This window comes from Chinchilla lanigera, unplaced genomic scaffold (assembly GCF_000276665.1).
Source record: "Chinchilla lanigera isolate Chin_1 unplaced genomic scaffold, ChiLan1.0 scaffold00064, whole genome shotgun sequence".
Lineage (NCBI taxonomy): Eukaryota > Metazoa > Chordata > Mammalia > Rodentia > Chinchillidae > Chinchilla > Chinchilla lanigera.
The window spans coordinates 673479-692783 of record NW_004955465.1 but is presented as its reverse complement, the minus strand read 5'-3'; the positions used below and the strand labels follow the sequence as shown (position 1 = coordinate 692783).

At 44.2% G+C, this 19305-nt stretch overlaps 1 protein-coding gene across 1 annotated transcript; it reads left to right on the top strand.

The window, feature by feature from the left end:
• The first annotated feature begins 13 nt into the window (after window positions 1–13).
• On the top strand, window positions 14–16778 carry Cd83 (CD83 molecule). The gene is made up of 5 exons (XM_005398793.2): window positions 14–131; window positions 216–331; window positions 12689–12920; window positions 14603–14709; window positions 15423–16778. The coding sequence occupies exons 1-5, from the start codon at window positions 95–97 to the stop codon at window positions 15549–15551; spliced, it is 621 nt and encodes a 206-aa protein (XP_005398850.1). The 5' UTR covers window positions 14–94; the 3' UTR covers window positions 15552–16778.
• The last annotated feature ends 2527 nt before the right edge of the window (window positions 16779–19305 follow it).

The following is a 19305-nucleotide window of genomic DNA, read 5'->3' as shown; positions in this document are numbered from 1 at the left end:
CGGGAGGCCGGGCGGGGATCCCCCGGTGGCGCGAGGAAGTCCCCGAGCGCGGGTACAAGAGCGCGGGCGCGAGCAAGGCAGCAGCACCTCAGCCATGTCGCGCGTGCTCCAGCTCCTGCTCCTGAGCTGCGGTAGGGCCCGGGGCGCCCGTCACCCTCCTCCCCAAGACACCACGTCTGTCACCCGCTCACCACGCTCTCTCCTCTCTCTTGCAGCCTGCAGCCTGGCGCCCGCCACGCTAGAGGTGAAGGTGGCCTGCTCCGGGACGGTGGATCTGCTCTGCCCCGCTCCCTGGGACCCACAGGTCCCCTATCAGGTGTCCTGGGCCAAGGTAAGCGGCGACGCGGGGCAGTGGGGCTCCCAGCTCGGGATCGAGCCGGAGCGAGGGGCGGGGCGTCTCCCGCAGCCGAACTGGAGGCACGGGCTCCTCGAGACCCGCCCTCCTGTCCTCGCCAACCCGGGGTCGCATCCAGGTACCCGGCAGCTTTAGGATTTGTTCCCCAAGGGCCTTGTCCTGCGCCTGTCCCTAAAGATGGCCTGTGATGTGTGGTCTCATCAAGACGTTTGGGAAGGGCAGAGAACGTTGCATGCTTAATTCTAGGGGCCACCTGTGGTTGCAGGCCACACCGAAAACCACAGGGGCCCGGATAAGGGCGCTGGGCAGCGGGATTGTCCCCAGACTCCCGATTTCTTGTGTTCTATGACTGTGATGCCCACAGAACACCGGCGGGGGAGGGGCAGCTTGAGAGGAAGGGGTCAGTCAGAAGTGCCTTAGGTTTTGGTTGCCAGAAGTCACCCCCTTTCTGGTGCATCCTTGGCCTACTCCGCACATCTGCTGCATCTCCATCCTGTGGCAGGCTAGTGCGATCCTGCCGCGAGGAGGTAGGAGCCCGGCGTGCTCAGAACGTGGCCAGTCCCTGCTGTGAGATCATTGTTGCAGGAGGCACTTTGAAGGGTTCCTTTTGACTAGATCATTCTCAGAGTCTGAGACTGCGATGCTTGTGGCGTTGTAAAGCCCAGGCTCTGCCGGCTGACAGCACTGGTATTTTGCTCCCCTTCTTTAAGAGTGGTTACTGTCACCGGGCACCTCCATTTTAAACCACATAGATGTAATATCCCAGCGTGGCTCGGTGACTCTCTGATTTGCCATCTTACCTTGCAGGAAATCCCTGTATGCGTGTAGCTTTCCACAAGATGCAGGACTTTCCTCTGCCCACCGCAAACATGCACATGTGCCTGGCAGTTTAGCTGGATTCTCAGTTACCCCAGGCAGGGACTGCACCAAAGCATTTGTGCATTCTGCAGGCGCACGTGTTTGCTCTTTTGATTGCAAAGGTGCTTAGTGAATCCAGACCCCCGCTCTGGATGCTGCTCAGCGGAGATGCTGCAGCTGCCTCTGCCCACTGTGTGGTTTAGGCCAGTAAGTGTTTGCATTGCCACTTCATTTCTACCTTGTTCCCTGTGGGAGATCAAGGAACCAAGCTCCGAAATTGTTCATAGAGTCAAAACAATAACACTTTTAAAAACATGGTAGCCAGGCACGGTAGGTAGCCTACAGTCTGTAATCGCAGCACACTGGGAGGCTGAGGCAGGAGGGGTGAAAGTTCAAGTGCAGTCTGGGCAATTTAGCAACTTAGTGAGACTCTGTGTCAAAAATGAAGAAATAAAAACGAGGTGCAGTGCAGGGGCTGTAGTTCAAGGTGAAGGCCTTGGGTTCAATCTCCAGGAATACCAAAAAGAAAAAATAAATAAAAACACTGTTATTTGAGTGTTCATCATATGCCAGGCTCCGAGGTAAATATTTACATATATTATCCCTTTCCATCTTTCCAATTTGGACTCAAAAGATTGGTACCATTACCATTTTATAGCCACCGATCAAAGTACATAGGTGAGGAAATAGCCAGAGGAGGGAAATATCCCACCCACTGTTACCCAACTGATTAAGTAGCTGGAAGAGAGCTCTGAACCAAGTGGTCTGACTGTGGCTCCTGAGCTGTTAGAAATCTATCTTGAGATCTCCGTTTTCTACCTTAATTATTTACGGTACAGAAAATAGAAGTGTTCCTGGGCCAGGGAGGCATGGTGGTAGTTATCTCAAACAAGGAGGAAAACATGAAACCACTGTCCCTTCCAGAGAGTAATTAAAAAAGAAGAGAGAAAACATTATTAATATCCCCTGGGGAGTAATTAAAAAGTACTCATGAAACAAGTGGATGAAATTTCAGACTGTAAAGTTCAAACAGTTGTCAAGTTAAATCTTCTTGCACAGGGTGGTTTGGAATGGTTCAGTAAACCGTAGCAATTAACCTTTGGCTTCTCTGTGGATGTCAGCTGATGATGTAACTCTGTAACGTATGGGCTTGTCTGCTGGTTGCAGTTCTTGCAAGATTTATCCTGAAGGGCTCTCGAAACTGTTGGAAGAAAAAAGGCAGCAATCTTTTAGGCATTCCCTTATTTTTCTGTTGGTCTGTGGAATAGGATCATTGGAAAATCATGTTGTGGCTATTTTTAAAGAAACCAACTATGAGATTGGCGAGAGCACATAGCTACCACATGCAAGGCTCTGGACCGAACCCCAGCACCACATTAAAGAATAGTTAAACTGTGGTTGAGATTGGTGGTTAGCACAGTGGTGTTCTGCCAGTTAATTAAGCAGGTACCTTCAAAGTGATTTGTGCTGTTGCTTTAAATATTTTTGAACAGGTCTCAGCATAGTCTGTGGATATTTGCTATTTTCCAGCCCAATAATTATACTTTTGCACTGATTGTGCTTGTACAACAAAAATGGATAGAATATTCTGGAAACAAGGCCAATGGTGAAATGCTGAAATATTTCATGTTACACAAGGTTAAGCATCTTGTTCTTTCCTGACAGCTTTCTTGTCAGGTATTTCAGGGAAGTAGAGAGGTAGCCATCAAGTGTGGGAATTGTACCAGACACCATGGCCAGCCCCGCTTGTCTCTTGTTCCTCTGGCTTTGGGGAGCCTGCCCCCTCTGCTTGGTGCAGGGTGGGCAGGTAAATCAAGGTCCCTTGGAGGGGTTTTCCCTGTCTGCTCCTTTGAATCACATTCTTACAGGCGGTGTGCATATCACAGGGCTGGTTTTAAAGGCTTATAGCTTCAGATCCCATTATGCTGTCTTCTGGCGTCACAGAGCTTCCTGCCGTGTCTACTTGGCTCTGATGACTTGTGATTCACAAAGGACCCATGTAAAATATATGACTTTCCATAATTCACCTCTTACCAGAAACTCCAAGCAGATGATGTCCAGTTAGTGTTTGCAACCTTAGGATGAGCTGGGAAAGAACAGTGTCTTTTCATTCTCTCCGTTTCAAAGATGCAGAGTGAGGAAGCTGAGGGTGCTCAACAGAGACACACACAAGAGCTCTAAGGCGAAGCCAGAAGTGGACAGCATTAGTCTAAGTGGGATTCCCAAAGGGCCCTCGTCTCACCCTCTCCGCCCTTGTGCCTTTTGAACAAGAATGAGTGATTGAGAAAAAAAAATAGAAAAATTAGTAAATAACATCCATCAGGTTCATAGTTCAATTTAGCTTTTGAAGTTATACTAGATCGGGCTCTCCAGGGAAGTATTTTGAGAACATATGCAAATAGACTTTGAGCCATCACGCTTCCTCCTTTGGCTGTGATCTTTGTTTAAAATGTAGGAGAAAAGGACATAACACAGTAGAGTGTCCACCAGGAGTAAGGCCATGCACGAGGGGGCTTAACAGGTTAATAGTATCCCTTAGTTATTGCTAACTGATCAGGCCCACAGTCTCCCAAAGGCTTAAATAAAAGAGTCAAGTGGTATGATTTTAGGGCTCCAGGAGGATCAAAACCCTGTCCCAGAATTTGAGATTCTCTGGGAGCTAAGACAAAGATCTTCTCTGGATGGTTGTTTTTATTTAGTTATCAAAACAAAGGAGGGGAGTCCTGAAGAAAGGTGGGACTCTGAGCAGGACTATTGAAGGACCTTGGAAGTCTGGCTCAAGGACTTCTCCAAGTAAGACATGTTAATTTAGGAGAACTATCTCCAGGAAGGTCTCCACCCAGGAGTGAGATGCCTACAGGTACAGTCTTTAGTTAATTGAGGTTGGAGCCAGGCGTCCTTGTCTTTAGTTGTGGCCTTATCTTGTCCTTTGAGGCACCCTGGCTTCACTGGCCACTACAGGCCTCAGCTGAGACCAGTGATTCACAGATGTTCACTTACTATGAGTCTGTTGGCTAACTCCAGAAAGGGGCCTAGGCCTTGGACACTCACAAGTAAACCTGAAAAGCCAATTGGTCTATATTAAATCCTGCTGCTGGGTGTGGTAGTGCACACCTGTAATCCCAGAACTTGGGAGGCTGAGGCAGGAGGATTGTTGTGAGTTTGAGGCCAGCCTGGGCTACAAAGTAAGCTCAAGGCCATCCTGAACTGCACAGGGAGACCCTGTCTCAAAAAAAAAAAAAAAAAAAAAAAAAAAAAAAATTCAATCCTGCCTCATAGCGGTCTCCATCAAGGGCTGTGTTTGTGCTGAGTGTCACTGTGTCCACACTCTCTTTAGTGAAGCTGTCCTGGAGGAAGAACATGGCTCTGCATGAAATGCTTTGAGCATGGTTGACACCATCTGCTGATAATCAGGAGTGCTCATTTATCCAGGAGAAGCAGCACCATCTTACAGGAGTCCTGACAATTTATGGTGATGCAAAACGAAAGAGGATATCTAGTGTCTTCTCTGGCTGATGCTGCGGGGGCGAGGACAGGCGTGCATCACAAGACAAGGGCCCTGTTTAGAGGATTTCCAAAGGAAGGGAGAAAGGGGAAGTAAGACAGTGATTTCAGCTAACAGGTCAGACTTGAACTTTTTAATATGTAGAAGAATTCCAGCTGTGGCAGATCGTGGCCCATCTTGTGGAGTGTTCCAATTCTGACATGATTGCTAAGGGAACTATGGGAAAGCAGGTCCTTGGCTCACAGAAGGCTACAATGTCACCATACATCTCTCTCACTTGTCTTCAATTGACAGGGAAGCTGTCTTCCTGTATGTTGAGAAACTCCTATGGAATGGAGTTATATTTTCTGTCTTTCCTGCCTTTATGATCATGAGCTCCAAGACTTTGGGCACCAAAGAGAGCACAGTGCCTAGAGAGGGGATGGAGTTATGAATAGCCCAATATATGTCATCTATTCTGCCACAAACCCTAAAGAACCCGTGCAGGAGGAACCAATGTACGTCATCAGTACGCTTCCCTGATTTTTGAATGTCATGTGTTGATGGTGTATTTAAGAATAAGTTTTTAGTAGAAAAATGAAATATTTCTACTTTAAACACAGAAAGATTGACACATCAACACATGAACAATGTATTAGGATAAAAGAAAAATCATGTTGCCCCCGCTGGCACCTGTATTCCTTGATCCTATGACTCACTTTCATGGGCTCTACCTTAGGTCAAACTATGAAAGAGGAAAAGTTGGTTTTCAGCTGTCTCTTACATTTCCACTTCCATACTTATTAAATCTTTGTACATCCCAAGTGTGTGCCAAGTCCTGGCCTGACATTGGCCACCAAAGATCAACATAAAATTTTGCTATAGGAACATCTTGAGCAAAACCACAGACCTGGGAGTCCACAAAGGCTTTGTGAGAGAAGGGGTTGGTTGGATAACTAGTGACCTAGAAGGGAGAATGATTCAGCAGGTGACTGGAAGATAAATGTCAGAAAGTAGGCTGGGCACAGATTGTGAAGAACCTTGAATGTCAACCAGGACCGATTTGAACTGTTTCCTTTTGGCAGTAAGGAGCATTGAAGGATTTTGACAAGGAGAATGATATAATGTGAAATATACCTATAGAAAAGCATAGTTCTCATGATAATGGGCAGAATATAATCCAGTCTAGAAGGTGAGTCTCAGAAGAGGCTTCATTCTTTTACTGCAGTGGATTTCTTATCAGGTTAACTCACTGAAGGCTTGGACACATCTTTGGGAGTTTGCTTGTGTTTTTGGATTTCTTGGTCCCCAGGCTTGGGCATATGGTTGGTTCTATAGGGGTATGTACCAGGAAGGATGCTGCTTCCTCAGAGGTGGTGAAAGAAGTCTCCACAGGGTGATCATGGTGGATCATTGAGGTTTTGACTAATGATGGACTAGAGTAAAATAGGTAAAAACCTTCAGCTTGAAAGGTGGTAGGAAGAACACAGCTGAAAGTTAAACAGAAAAATAAACAAACAGAAATCCCCAAGTATTTTCCATGAATATAGGAGGAACCTGGATCACATGAGCACTGGATTTTCTTAGTTATTTTTGACATGAAAAAGGGGAAGTATGCAGCAGATCTCAGTGACGCACAGGAAGATTTTACACAGGGCAGGACTAAAGGCAGATTCATTACTTAAAAAACGGTTCTTCCATCGAAAACTGTTTCCATAGTCCCTTCCTGGCTACTTCTGCAGTTACCCAAAATTTTATAACAATAGCCCTATTTGACTCTGAGCTGCCTTCTTCCCTCCAAAGGGAGATGGGACAAAATGCTTCTCAGAGGTTCCTGCGCACCCCTAAACATGCTCTTCTTTTCTTGTTTTGTTTTGCATGGAGGTATATTTGGGTAAAATTCTAGTGTGTGCGGTGAAGGACTAGTACAGATGTGGGAGCCCAAGGCTTGTTAACTCACTTGACATTTTCTTGGAACAGCAAGGAGTCTACTGCATGATCTTCAAAGGGAGGCTGTGTCCCAGAAGAGATAGTAACTGTCTGGAAATACGGGTGCAGATAGGGAAGATCTTTAGGGAAAGAAGGATGCTAGTTGCCACAGATAATTCATTATCACTTTGGACCAGACTTTGTGGTGGGGTCTCATTTCCTGAGGGTGGGAAGCTTGTGTGTACAGGGCTCAAAGTAGGACTGGCCTAGAGGCTGGGGCCACCTGGAGACATTTCCCTGTGTGCACACGTATTTTTGCAGCAGTGCAGGCTAGCCCTAGCATTAGGACTGTTGGAATTATGAAGGATGCGAGGTCTAATCAAATCAATCTTAATATATAGGTTGATGTGTAATTATATTGGAAAAATGTTGAAAGATCAAAATATAGTCCATTTCAGTGATGGCTGGTGTTGTGGTTGAATTGTGTTACTCCCAACCTATTTTGAGGTCCTAACCCCTAGTTCAGTGGTACCTTAGTTCACAAACTTAATTTGTTCCACGATTCTGGGGAAAATGGCCATGTTCATGTTCATGCAGGAAAGATGGACATGATTGTATTTGTCGCCTGATGCAGAATTCACAAATGAAAACAAAATTTTGCCAAATGCTTCTGTTTGCGTGTTAAGCCCCTCAGTTGGTTGTGCTTCTAACAGGCAAATGCCACTAGACTTGGAGGTAGCTAAATGTCCCCAGGGCTCGGTGATTTCCCATCTTTCAGCAATTTCTTCCTTTATGTTGGTCTCCTTGCCAGCTTCCCCAGGGCAGTGAGAGATACAGATTTGTATATCTTTCCAACACACAAATGCAAAGGAAAAAGGCATGCTTCTCAACTAACATATCTGCAAATGTCTGATTATTCTCAAGTGGCTTTTGCTGGGTTGTGTGCCCATCAGAATCAGTCTCTATGATTGTGGGATGTCGGGCCAGGGATGCATCGTGCCTCCTCTTCAACCAAGTGGGGATCTCTGCAAGAATGTGAACTCAGAGCTCTACCATCTTTATGGAACTTTCATGTGTGTTCTCATTTGATTCTTATATTAATCCCCTTCCAGACAAGAGACTAAAATGCAGAGGTGAGGAGATTTCCTGAAGATGATCTAGCTACCAGATGGAGAATATGAGACTTGACTTTAGCTTTTTGATTCCAAAGCCAAGGCTCTTGTAATTTTTCCATTATTTCTAAAATCCACTCATTCACCAGAACACACTTTTGAGTACTTCCTATGGGCAAGGGACTGTTTAACATATTGAATAAAAGCTTGACTATTAAAAAAAAAGAATAGTAACATGTATAGGGCTTTCCATGGGATTGGTATTATAGTTAGGGTCTGCATACATCACTGAAAATATCTTCACACCAACTTGGTGAGACACAGTCCCCTCAGGTCCCAGTGGAACAAGCCAGTCTGGGAGCTGCGCAGCCAGCTGGCCAAGAGCAGCAGGAGCCTTGGTAGGGCTAGGGTTTGGTTTCAGCTCTGGCCAGCTCCAGAGTCTGGGCTCTTCATTATGCTCCCTCTGCTTTACTCGTAATTCTTGGTAACAGCCATAAATCCAACTCTGTCTGTTAGACTCAGTAAATTTCAAAGTGGAAAATCATTTTTCTAATAAAACTACACTTAGAAAAAAACGATGTTAATGCTCATACATTCTACCCTCATTGTGACATCAACCTCCGAGCCAAACTATTTTGCACGTTATAAAGAGCTGTTTTTATGATGAATGGGGATTATATTGGCACTTTAATTGAGTTAGAAACCAAGGTACATGAATGTTAGTGCACAAGAGATGCAATAAAAAAAAGCTGTTCCAATGTGGTTGGAATACATCAGATTAATTTAATGCCACCTCGGAATACTTACAGTCTCTCCCTTTAAATACGTTTTTATCCAATTTTTAGATGAAATGTTTATATGCATATGTATATGCACACATTTTTCCCCTTCAAAAGAAATCTCCTTTTCTTTTAGTTAAGCTTTTATCATTTTTTTAAACAGATCAAATGTATCATAAAGTTAGATTTCAAGTTTATGATCAAAACCTTTTCTTTGCTTATACTTAAATACGGTAATTAGGAGATTGGCACATAGTTGAAAAAAATTATGTAAACTTTTGAAAAGCACTTGCTACATTAGCGTTCTTGATTGAAACATTGGTTCAGTTCCAGCTCTCTCTATATATTTATTCATTTTATTTTCTAGTTCAAATTTGTTGATCATTGACAACAACAACAAAATCTGCTTAACTCACGTGCCCTTAAAATTAGTATAGTCCTTGTGTTTGCTTCATGCAATATTCAGCAAATTAAAGAGTTTATTTTAATTTAGGGCTTGTGGTTTCCTTTAGGTCAAATCTCTAATTCAGAGAAAGGATATGGTATTTCATTTATTTGGTTAAATTGGAGGCCTTGACACAAGTTAAAGTCTGGAGGCTTTCTGAAAATGAGATAATCTCATATTTTGCTCCTTTCTAATTCCTTCAAAAAACAAAGTTATCAGCTCATGAAAGTTAATGCACAGAGTGTGGATTTTTAAAACAGTATTGGGATGAGTGTTTTGAGGAATTAATTTGCCCAAATTATGTTGTGTATTAAAACGCTGTGTGACAATATTAGCATTGTGAAGAGTGTATTAAAGAGTTCCTTCAATTACGCTTGGCTGTGAATGATTCTGAGGGTGCCTTTTGTTATAAATTACTATTTCCTCAGTGCTTTTGCAGAGAAGCAATGAAACCCTTTTAGATTTGGAATGTTTAAAGAGCCTTTCTTGCCAGTGGTTGGTTTTGAGCCAGCTCCAACGTTTATAAGAACTCATGAAACAAAACAAAGTTGAAGATGGCCCATTAGCTGTCACTGTGTTCTTCTGCTGAAATTTCTTCTTTGGTCCTTGGTGCTAAATCTTCCATACCTAACTTATCTGATGAGGCAGGACAATGTGTCTTTGGCACGTATGTTGAGAATGATTTGAACTTTGGCATTAAAAGTTCATTGACCTTGTTAGTACCCTGACCCCATTTTGAACCCAAAACATTAACATAAAAACCACTACTACTTCTATAGCCATGGGTACATTCCATATTTCTCAGGTAGAGTGACATGGGAAAGTATACCTTAAAATGCCAAAATGAAAGGGAAATGAACATCGCATCTATACCTAGAAATTAAAACTGGAGGGAAAGCCATGAAATATTCCCAGGCACATTGTGTCTCTGAAGATCTTTCTCCTGTTTAGTAGTCCCACTTTATCCATGATTTTGTTCTCCTTTGTTTCAGTTGTCCATGATCAACCATGATCTGAAAATATTAAATGGAAAATTCCATAAATAAGCAATTCATGAGTTTTAAATTATTTTCTGTTCTGAATAGGAAGATGAAATCTCACATGTTGTCCACATTAGATGTAAACCATCCCTTTGTTCTGAATGTCCACGTTGTATATGCTACCCACCTGTTAATCACTTAATGACTCTTTTCATTATCAGATCCACTATTATGGTATCACAGGGCTTGTGTTCAAGTAACCCATATTTTACTGCATAAAATGACCCCAAAGTGTGAGAATAGGGATGCTGGCAATTCACATAAGCCAAGAGAAGCCATAAGTGAAAAGGTAAAAGTTCTCCACTTAATAAAGAAAGAAACAAAATCTTGCGCTGAAATTGCTAAAACCTATAATTAAAACTAATCTCCTATCCCTGAAATTATGAAACAGAAAAATACATCTCATGTGACTTTTACTCTATACCTCATACAAGATGGAAAAGGCATACATTTATGAGGGGAAGACATGAAAAAAGTTTTATGAGGGGAAGACATGAAAAAAGTAAGGGCTTAATTTGTAAATTAAAGTTTAGCACTGTTTATATGTACATACAGGAAAATTATATATCCGGCTTGGTATTACCCAAGGCTCCAAATAACCACTGGGAGCCTTGGAATATATCTCCTTCAGTAAGAGGGGATGTTATTGTGGTCAAGTTACAGGGCAAAAAGTGCTGTTCATTAGGGTGGCTGGAGTTCTCAGGCTAGAGCTCCAGTTCTCTGCTTCCCTCAGAAGAGAGGGTCTTTGGGAGTTGACCTTAGGAAAGCTGAGTTGTTTTGCCCTGACCCCACCGATGGCTGCACTGATTCAGCAAATCAGAATTCTGCAGGAGGTTTCATTTGCATTTTCTTTACAATTCCCTTTAGTTTTTCTTTCTGTTTCATCTTACCTTTGTGTTGCCATTTAAAAATAACCAGAGGCTGGAATTTTTGTCAAGGGCTGGGTAGAAATCTGACCATCAAACACATCTATCTGTTTGTTGTTGTAGCTGCTGGTTGTTAAGATGAATTCCCCTCTGCAAACAGGTAGAAGGCTGTTGCTCACTGTTTGTCATCACCAGCACCTCCTTGCCTGAGCTAGCTGGGTAATGGGGCCATCTTTATGTGAATAGGTGCTTCCAGGGACCTTTGGAAGTTTTGATCCTTACTTTCCAGGGAACTGGATGGGAGAAGCTCCCTGGGAGAAAACTAGAGGCTGATTCACTCCAGATGGTTGTTGGAGCCATTTGCATTTGGAGGTAAATCTAGAAGGGCGAAGTGTAGAGAGTGCAGGGATTGGGGTGGCTTAATCAGCTCACACTGGCCTTAGGAGCAACTCTGGCCCTGGTTGGTGCTCTGTGTGGTCATCCAAAGCTCTTGCTGGTAGGAGGAAGCACCTCTGCTGGGCCATGGAGGTGAAAGCAGTGCAGAGCCCACAGTCTGTGGTTTCATGAAGCTTGGAAAGGAAAAAAAGAATGTGCTAAATTCAATGTGTTCTGGAATCCTTTGGATGTCTTTCGTTCTTTCCAAGGTTCCATAGCCATTTCTGCTTTTCTGCTTTGTCTTGAATACCACAGGCCCCAGCTTCTTAGCTTCCTCCTGTAGATTCTGGACTATGGTGTTTAGGAAAGCTTTTAAGCACAAGCAGGAACCTCAGTAATTGGACTTTATAAGGAGAGACTGCCTGGGAAGAGCCTTTCTTCTCAGTCGCTGCAGAGTGAGTGATAAATCTGCCACCAGATGTCTCTGTAGCTCACTCTACCGCCTGAGAGCACAGGAAAGGCTGTGGGACTTGAGCTTTGTGTGACCTTGTGGTGCAGTCCCTAACTTAGCATGTGAAGTAGAAATGACTCATGTGCGTGTTGTGCGTGTGCATGTGTGTGTTGCTCACATGCATCTGTGTGTATGTTTTCTTTCAGAAGGTGTCCCCAGAAACCCTTGGTTGTCTGTTCCCCTCCCCTGAATCCCTTCTAAAAGTCAGATAAGAGCTGCAGAGTGCTCCCAAACAGGAGACTGACAGTTGCCAGGTGCCATCAGGGACACAAAAATTGCTGGTGAATATGGTGTGCGCCACATCTTCAAAGTAGGAGATGGTGGAAACACTCCACCGCTTGAGTCCCAAAGGTAGTTTGTCTACCTGGGCACAGAGATGTGACTGTGACTGTCTTCCTACGTGTTGCTGGCTAGGACCGCCTGATGAGCTGACTGGAGACACCTCCACATAGCATGCTCCTCAGCGCTCCTCCTGCCTTAGCAGAGAGAAAACGTGTGGCACATCCCACGACGTGGAGCATCGCCATGCACATGTGCAGCCTTTGAGGAACAAGGCGACAGTTCACAGGAAGCCTTGCTCAGCCGCATTTCTGTCTGCAGTTGAGTTGTCTGGCAATGATCTTAACAGACTTAGGAGTTTTTTCAAATAAAACGCTGGGGTCCAAAATTAAGAACCCGTCACTCTCTACCTCCTGTGGGTTGGAAGTTAGGATACTGGTACTAGAATCATAAAATGCAGTCCTGATCTTATTCCAAAGAAAATATAGACTTAAAAGCATTTTTATAGATTCTCTTTTTCTCCCTTGGAGTTCACACATACAAACCGAAAACAAACACCATTTCCTATTTTAGAAACATGAATTTTGGATGAGCTTTTTGAAAACAAGATGCAAAACCTTGGTATCAACACAATGCACTGATTGCTTCTCCGTAGCTCACAGAGGGTGGCGAGGAGAGACTGGAGTCGCCCCAGGAAGACGCGCACCTCAGGGGACAGAGCTATCATCAGCCCGGGCAAAATGGCTCTTCCAAGGCCCCTGAGGAAAAGCCCTATTCTCTGAAGATCGAAAACACTACCAGCTGCAGCTCGGGGACATACAGATGCACTCTGCAGGAGCTAGGAGGGCAGAGAAACCTCAGTGGCGTGGTGACTCTGAAAGTGACAGGTGAGGTGACCTGCTCCACTTGTTTTCTTCTTGCGAAATGCATATGCACTTTCTGTAGGTCTTGAAATCGATCTTCTCTTTTGGAGACTAACTTTGCAGCTTAGGATCACATCTGTGCTGACAGCTGAATTCCACTGCAAGAAAGTCATCACTTTTTCTTTATGTGGTCTAAACTATGCGTTGACTTTTGCCCAACACTTGTTAAGGGTTAAGGCCGGAAATGACAAACATGTTGTCCTAGAGCCCCTAGTTTCGCACAATAGCTACTTTCTCTTCATATCAGTTATTTGAGAGCAGTCAGAGGTAAGATAATATTCTGAAACTCACAAGAACTCAATTGCCATGTAACACACACACACACACACACACACACACACACACATATACCCTTACTATGCCCTCTCATCTCTAGCCCTGTATCTTTTTTGTGTGTGTCCTTATGACATTTTTACACCTGACATACTATACAAAGATTTGCTCACTGTCTACCTATTCTAAGAAAGTAAGAACTGTTTTGTTCTCTGCTTACCCTAGCACACAGTAGGCCCTCAGTGAATATCAGTCACCTGGAAGGGAATGAGAGCTGCCTGGCAGAGAAAGAGGCAGCAAGCCCTGTGGAGAGTGGAGAGAAGTGATCAGAGCATAGCTGAGTTTTCTCTCCCTTTCCTCTTCTGAAGCCGGTTGGGAATCACTTAGTTCTGGATCACATGCTGACTCTGCTGCTCATCCGCATGTGACCTTGGGCGCATCACTGAGCTACCCTAAGCCTAGGCTGTATCATCGCTAAATAGGGACAATAACATCTACCACCTGGGCTTCTCCCTAAGGTTAAACAAGCCACTGCATTAAAATGCTGAGGGCAGCTCCAGTAGACTGGGTGCTCAGTCAGTGTTAGGCTTCCTTGTGGCAGTGGCTGTTGTCCCTTTTAATTGAAGTACAGACCCAGGTGAGAAGCCATCCCTGGACTATTGCATGTAGTTTGGGGTCCAGTTTCAAACCCGCAGGCCCCAGGGGAGGAGCTCCCTCGGGTCATCTGCCCACCACCTGTTGCTTGGGCCATAAACAGATTCCCTGAGCAATCATACCACAGCCCATGCCAAACTTGCTGCGTAGTACACATGGTGTCCCCTAGGTCACCCTCCAGTGCTGCAACCTCAGCCCTCAATGTCCTTGGGGACGCTGAGCCTTGAGGTCATGGAAAAGCTCAGGTTCTTCCCAAATAGGTTGACTTTCTTTGGCAGTAGAAAGGCAGTTCCCATCTTATTTCATAGTTATGAGGCCCCCCTAAGGGAGGACACATAGCAGTGTATCTGACCAGAAGAAGGTAAGGTAACCGAGGAATAGACAAATGGTGGGTCATCAGAGGTGCAGACAAAAGCCAGGAAGGCCTGACTTCTGGATGAATGCCTGTTCCTGTCACGTGTCTCAGTCCTTGGCCACTCTGAGCCTCAGCTGCTGTCTCTGTAACGTGGGAACTCAGAGCTGGTCTGAAGACTGGGGACACAGTGCGTGCATTTGCCATGGCACACACCAGGGACAGAACAACATGACCGTGGCTGCGGTCCTTCTTGGTGCGTGAACATGAGGGGAAGTGTGGGTGACCGTGGGTTGGGCTAGAAGCAGCCTTGTATTATGGTAGAAAAATCCATTAAAATGGTTTCATATATTGCTTTTCTTTAAAGGATGCTTTAAAGAACCTAACGAAACAACTTTCAAGAAATACAGAGCTGAGATTGTCCTGCTCTTCTCTCTGGTCATTTTCTACTTAACACTCATCATTTTCACTTGCGTAAGTATCTGTTGAAAGCGTCTATTACCATGAAGAGATCACCTGGCACCACCAATGCCATGTATGTTTTGTATTAATGTGAATGATTTAATAATGGGGAAAGCGATGATTCTCTAACCCCTGAACTCACTGAGGCCGCCACGCTGGAAAGACCATGATAGGAAGCTCCCCAAGATGGTTCCAGCTTGGTGTTTTTTTTGTCCACACTTGTGAAAAGCAAATGAAGACAAACAGGTGAAGTAAGTTTGAGAAATGCCAAAAGATCCCACTGAAAACCAGGAGGCCATGTAGTGATAGTGGTGAGCTCACAATGCAACCTTCCACTAGCCCAGGTCAGAGGCCTGGCCCTCCCTGTGGGTGAGGGAGCAAGTCCAGACACCCAGGGATGGATCTGTCCTCTTTTCCAGACGGTAGATTCTAAAGCATGAGTGGTGTTATTAGCCTCTTGTTGGAAAATGCCTGCTTCTACAGGTGTCAGTTTTGCATACAGATCTAGGAGTCTGAAATGACTACAATCCTTAATCAGTGAATCTCCTGGCCAAAGGGGATTGGCAAGGGAAATGGCACAAGTATTTTATAGAATGAGAGAAGTGAGCTGTATAACTCGGGCTTCCCAAATGAGTTGCTCCATGAACTCCTAAAGAAGGGTGATCACTGCTGCCTCTACTCAGTTATTCACGTCTCAACTTGTCTCTTTCATTTCACTTTTTTAGAAATTTGCACGACTACAGAGTATTTTCCCAGACTTTTCTAAGCCTGGCGCAGAACGAGCTTTTTTCCCAGTCACCTCCCCAAATAAACATTTGGGGCCAGTGACTCTTCACAAGACAGAAGTGGTGTGAACAGGATTTCTGCTGTTTTTCTGAAGTCAAGGGCTCAGTGGTGTGCCTAGATACTACACTGGACAAGAGAAGAATGAGCCCCACCTTGAGGATGACACCCTGCCTGTGAGGTCCTTCACCTGACCAAGAACATCTGAAAGTGGATCCTACCCCACTTTCCGCTTGTGGGGTCTTGAAAACCATCACATGATTACATAGCATGGGGCCATTGCTACTTCTCCACAGCTACCATTGTGGCATTTTATGCAGCTATCTGGTCAACCTCTTGGACACTCTTTCAGTCGTATAAAAGCTATAGTGAGATGCAGTTGGAAAAGGGTCTTGGGAAATTTGAATGCCCAGAACTGGCCCTGTGACTGACTCCTGAGGACAGCTGTCCTATTCCACATCTGGGAAACATCTCTGAATTTGCTGTGTTTTGTTGCACCAGCCCAGATGTCTTACATCTGAGAAAGATTGACAGGCCAAGCTGTGAGACAGTGAGAAATATTTGGCAAATAATTTCCTGCTGTGAAGGTTCTGCTATTACTAAGGATAATTATGTTTATGTAGAAGTGAAAGGCCAGTGGACTGGTCTCCAACAGGGCCTTTACATCTGGGAAAGACACCCATAAAGAAGCAATAAAGAAGAGTGCCACATTTATTTTTATATTAATGTGTACTTGTCAAAGAAGAACTTGTGTTTTTCTTCTTTTGAAATCTGTATCTAGTTAGATAGCATTGCTAACTGACACGCAACTAAAATGTGGAAAGTGGGAAGAATTCAGAGAGTGACAGTAGGACAGAGAAGACAGAGCACTATTGAGTGACCTGTTGGGAATACTAGACCAACCATGTCATCTGATTCTAGCCCCAGGCACCCCACTACCTAGCTGTATGAGTTTGGACAAGTTTTTTTAATGGTTTCTTCATTCTCAGCTGTAAACTGGGAAGCTGTTCTATGGGTTGATTAAAATAATGTATGTGAACATGCTTTGAAAAGACATAAAGCACTCTTCAAATTCAGTGCCCCATTGGGTCATTATCCTTGCTATTACCATGGTGTATTTCTTGTGTTCTCCATCATTCAGAACAAAGAAGTCTGCAAAGAGAATAGTCCCATAGCCTTCCACATGGACCCGTTTGTCTATGCCAATATTAGAGTGAAGGGGAGACTGAATTGATTTAGTGCTTTTTGTCTCATTGTCATCACTTTCCTGGTATTAAAGCTGTGCATGTGACTAGGAAGTGTTTTTCTTTTTTCTTCTTACAAACTCATGAGATTTTGCAATGAGTGCCAGGAAGTCAATCTGTTCTGTTGGAAAACAGAATCTGAGATAAACTGGAGAAATGATAGATGGCCCTAGGTTCCCCCCCTTCCTCTGGGAAGTAGGGCATACATAGTGGTTGGCCTTTAGGGGCCAATCCCACCTTTGCAAAACCCTGGGACTGCATCACCACCCGGTCAGCACACAGTCACCTCTCCTATATGCATGGCCACAGGGATGGGATGGAAAGGGAGTGTTTCTGCCTCAGAAAAGTGTGTAATGTTAGGGATATTGAACCTGGGATTCATGGGGTTTCACTCAAGATTCTCAAATAGGTCCCTTAGCCCCCAAAAGTTGAGAATAATCTATACAAGTGGTTGTAATATTCATAAAAGCATCATAGGTGAATGGCTCTTTACAAAGATCAGTGCACATAAAATGTCTATGAAAGCTGTAGGTTCCCTTTCAGTAAAATTAACTGCATTCTCAAATGCTTCACGAAAAGTGCTGGAGCGATCACTTAGCATGGTCATTAAGAACTGAGTTCTTATCCACCTGGAGCTGTACTACCTTGGACTGAGACTTATCTCTCTAAAGCTCAGTTAACAGATCTTTAAACAGGAATGGATCTACTCAGCAGGTGTATGGTGAAGAGTACATGAGATGATATGTGGAACAACTGAGCCCAGGGTCTAGCAAATAAGAAGTTGATACCAAAGCAAGAAGGGAAGGAGGGACATGGAGACAACATCAGAGCCTGTGAATCTTCCACCAAATGGTTTTGTTAAAAGGAAGGAACTGACTTGGTGGGTGCCCATGTTGCCCTCATAGGGTGACTGCATGGTGAGCTGAGTGTTCCATGGCCATCAGAGTTACAGTGCAAGAGAGGCCAGGAAGGGGGCTGCTCCTGGTTGGTTTACACTGCCTTCCGATCACCTCAACAGTTCTCAGCAAGTATTTGATATATGAAAAAGGGGTGTGTCTGTGTGTGTGCCAGAAGGGCAAGGAAGGCAGAATTTATGAAGAAGAGTGAATGGATTTTCTACTTGAGTCCTATTAAGAAATTTTAGAGCAAGGTAGATTCTCATGGACCATATTTACTCTGTGTCTTACCATCAGGGCAAGCTGCTCTCAGATGTCTCCTCTGTCTATGGAATTAGATCTACAGTTATAACAATTTTGCCTTGGGACGTTCCAGGACGCAAAGACAGACATGGGTGCCAGCTTCACATCCTTCCAATAGATAGCCTCTAGTTTTTTGTGTTCATCATAATACTCAATGGCTTTAGTCATAGAACAGACTGAGCCACAGTCCTGGAGCCCAGTAGGGCTTGATTATTTGCCAGGGTTGTGGCTGTGGACACCGAGGCAGCAAAGTGAGGCCCAGTGTCAGACCTCATAGCACAGGGGCGTTGAGAGGCTCAGCATCATTCAGTCTGCTTCCCTGGCTTTCTCCTCACTGGCAGCTTCATCTGGTTGCATTAACTGGATAATAGTTCGATACTTTGTCTTTGTAAAAATAGCCAAAGACCCAAAATCCTTAGCGTAGGAGCTGTTTGCTTAATTCACCCATAATTTTTCCTCAGAATTTTTAAACTACTGATTATTTACAGAGCCTAATTTGATGTAATTGGATGGTCACATTGTCAATCAGCCAGATCTTTGTTCAGAGTCTATTATTGCTATTTTATTATCCTCTCAGGGCTAGATGTGTTTATTTTCACCTTTAAATTATAGAAGAAATTAAAAATCTACCACATGCCCTTTTGTATTGTATGTGTGTGTGTGAGTTGATGGGTGAAATTAAACAGAAGTATACTGTATTGGCTGGGCATTTATCGTAGATAAAATATTAGTGTAGACAGTCTGCGAAAGTTAAGAAGAGGCTTACAGTATATTGGATGGAGGAATTAGCTCAGTGGTCTAAGCACAGTTACTTGTTTTACTTATTATACAGAGTAGTGGGGACACACACATGCTCCAACACATACATGCACAATACACACAGTGTGCAAGTGTCCAGGTTCTTCTGGAAACACCTTACAAGGCTTGCAGAACTGATTCCACTTACTTGGATTTGAAAGATAAGCAAGATTTTGAATAATAGTGATGGAAATGATGGTGGGAATAGTGAAGCCTAGTCCTCGTCGTCTTTTTTTTTTTTTTTTGGTCTTTTTTGAGACAGGGTTTCACTTTGCAGTTCAGGCTGGTCTTGAACTTGCAATGATCCTCCTGCCTCAGCCTCCTGAGTGCTGGTATTACAGGTGTGCACCACCACCCCAGCTTCAAAGCCCAGTCTTTAAGGCAAGAAGGTAGAGAGCAGGTTTGAGCGGAAGTTGAGAAATGAAGGCATGGGGCATCAATGGTAGAGCAGGGGAAAGCAGTATGGAAAGATGAGCAAGTTGTCAGAGAGCTGGAAGGATCCTGACTTGGGGCGCCATATCGTTCAATCTGATTTGGGGATAAAAGCTGGGAAAATAAGGAGCGCTAGATGAAAGAGGTGGGGG

Coding starts and splice junctions, on each gene's coding strand:
- Cd83 (XM_005398793.2), top strand. CDS start 95: ATGTCGCGCGTGCTCCAGCTCCTGCTCCTGAGCTGCG. Junction 132..215: donor GCTCCTGCTCCTGAGCTGCG/GTAGGGCCCGGG, acceptor TCTCTCTTGCAG/CCTGCAGCCTGGCGCCCGCC. Junction 14,710..15,422: donor CACTCATCATTTTCACTTGC/GTAAGTATCTGT, acceptor TCACTTTTTTAG/AAATTTGCACGACTACAGAG.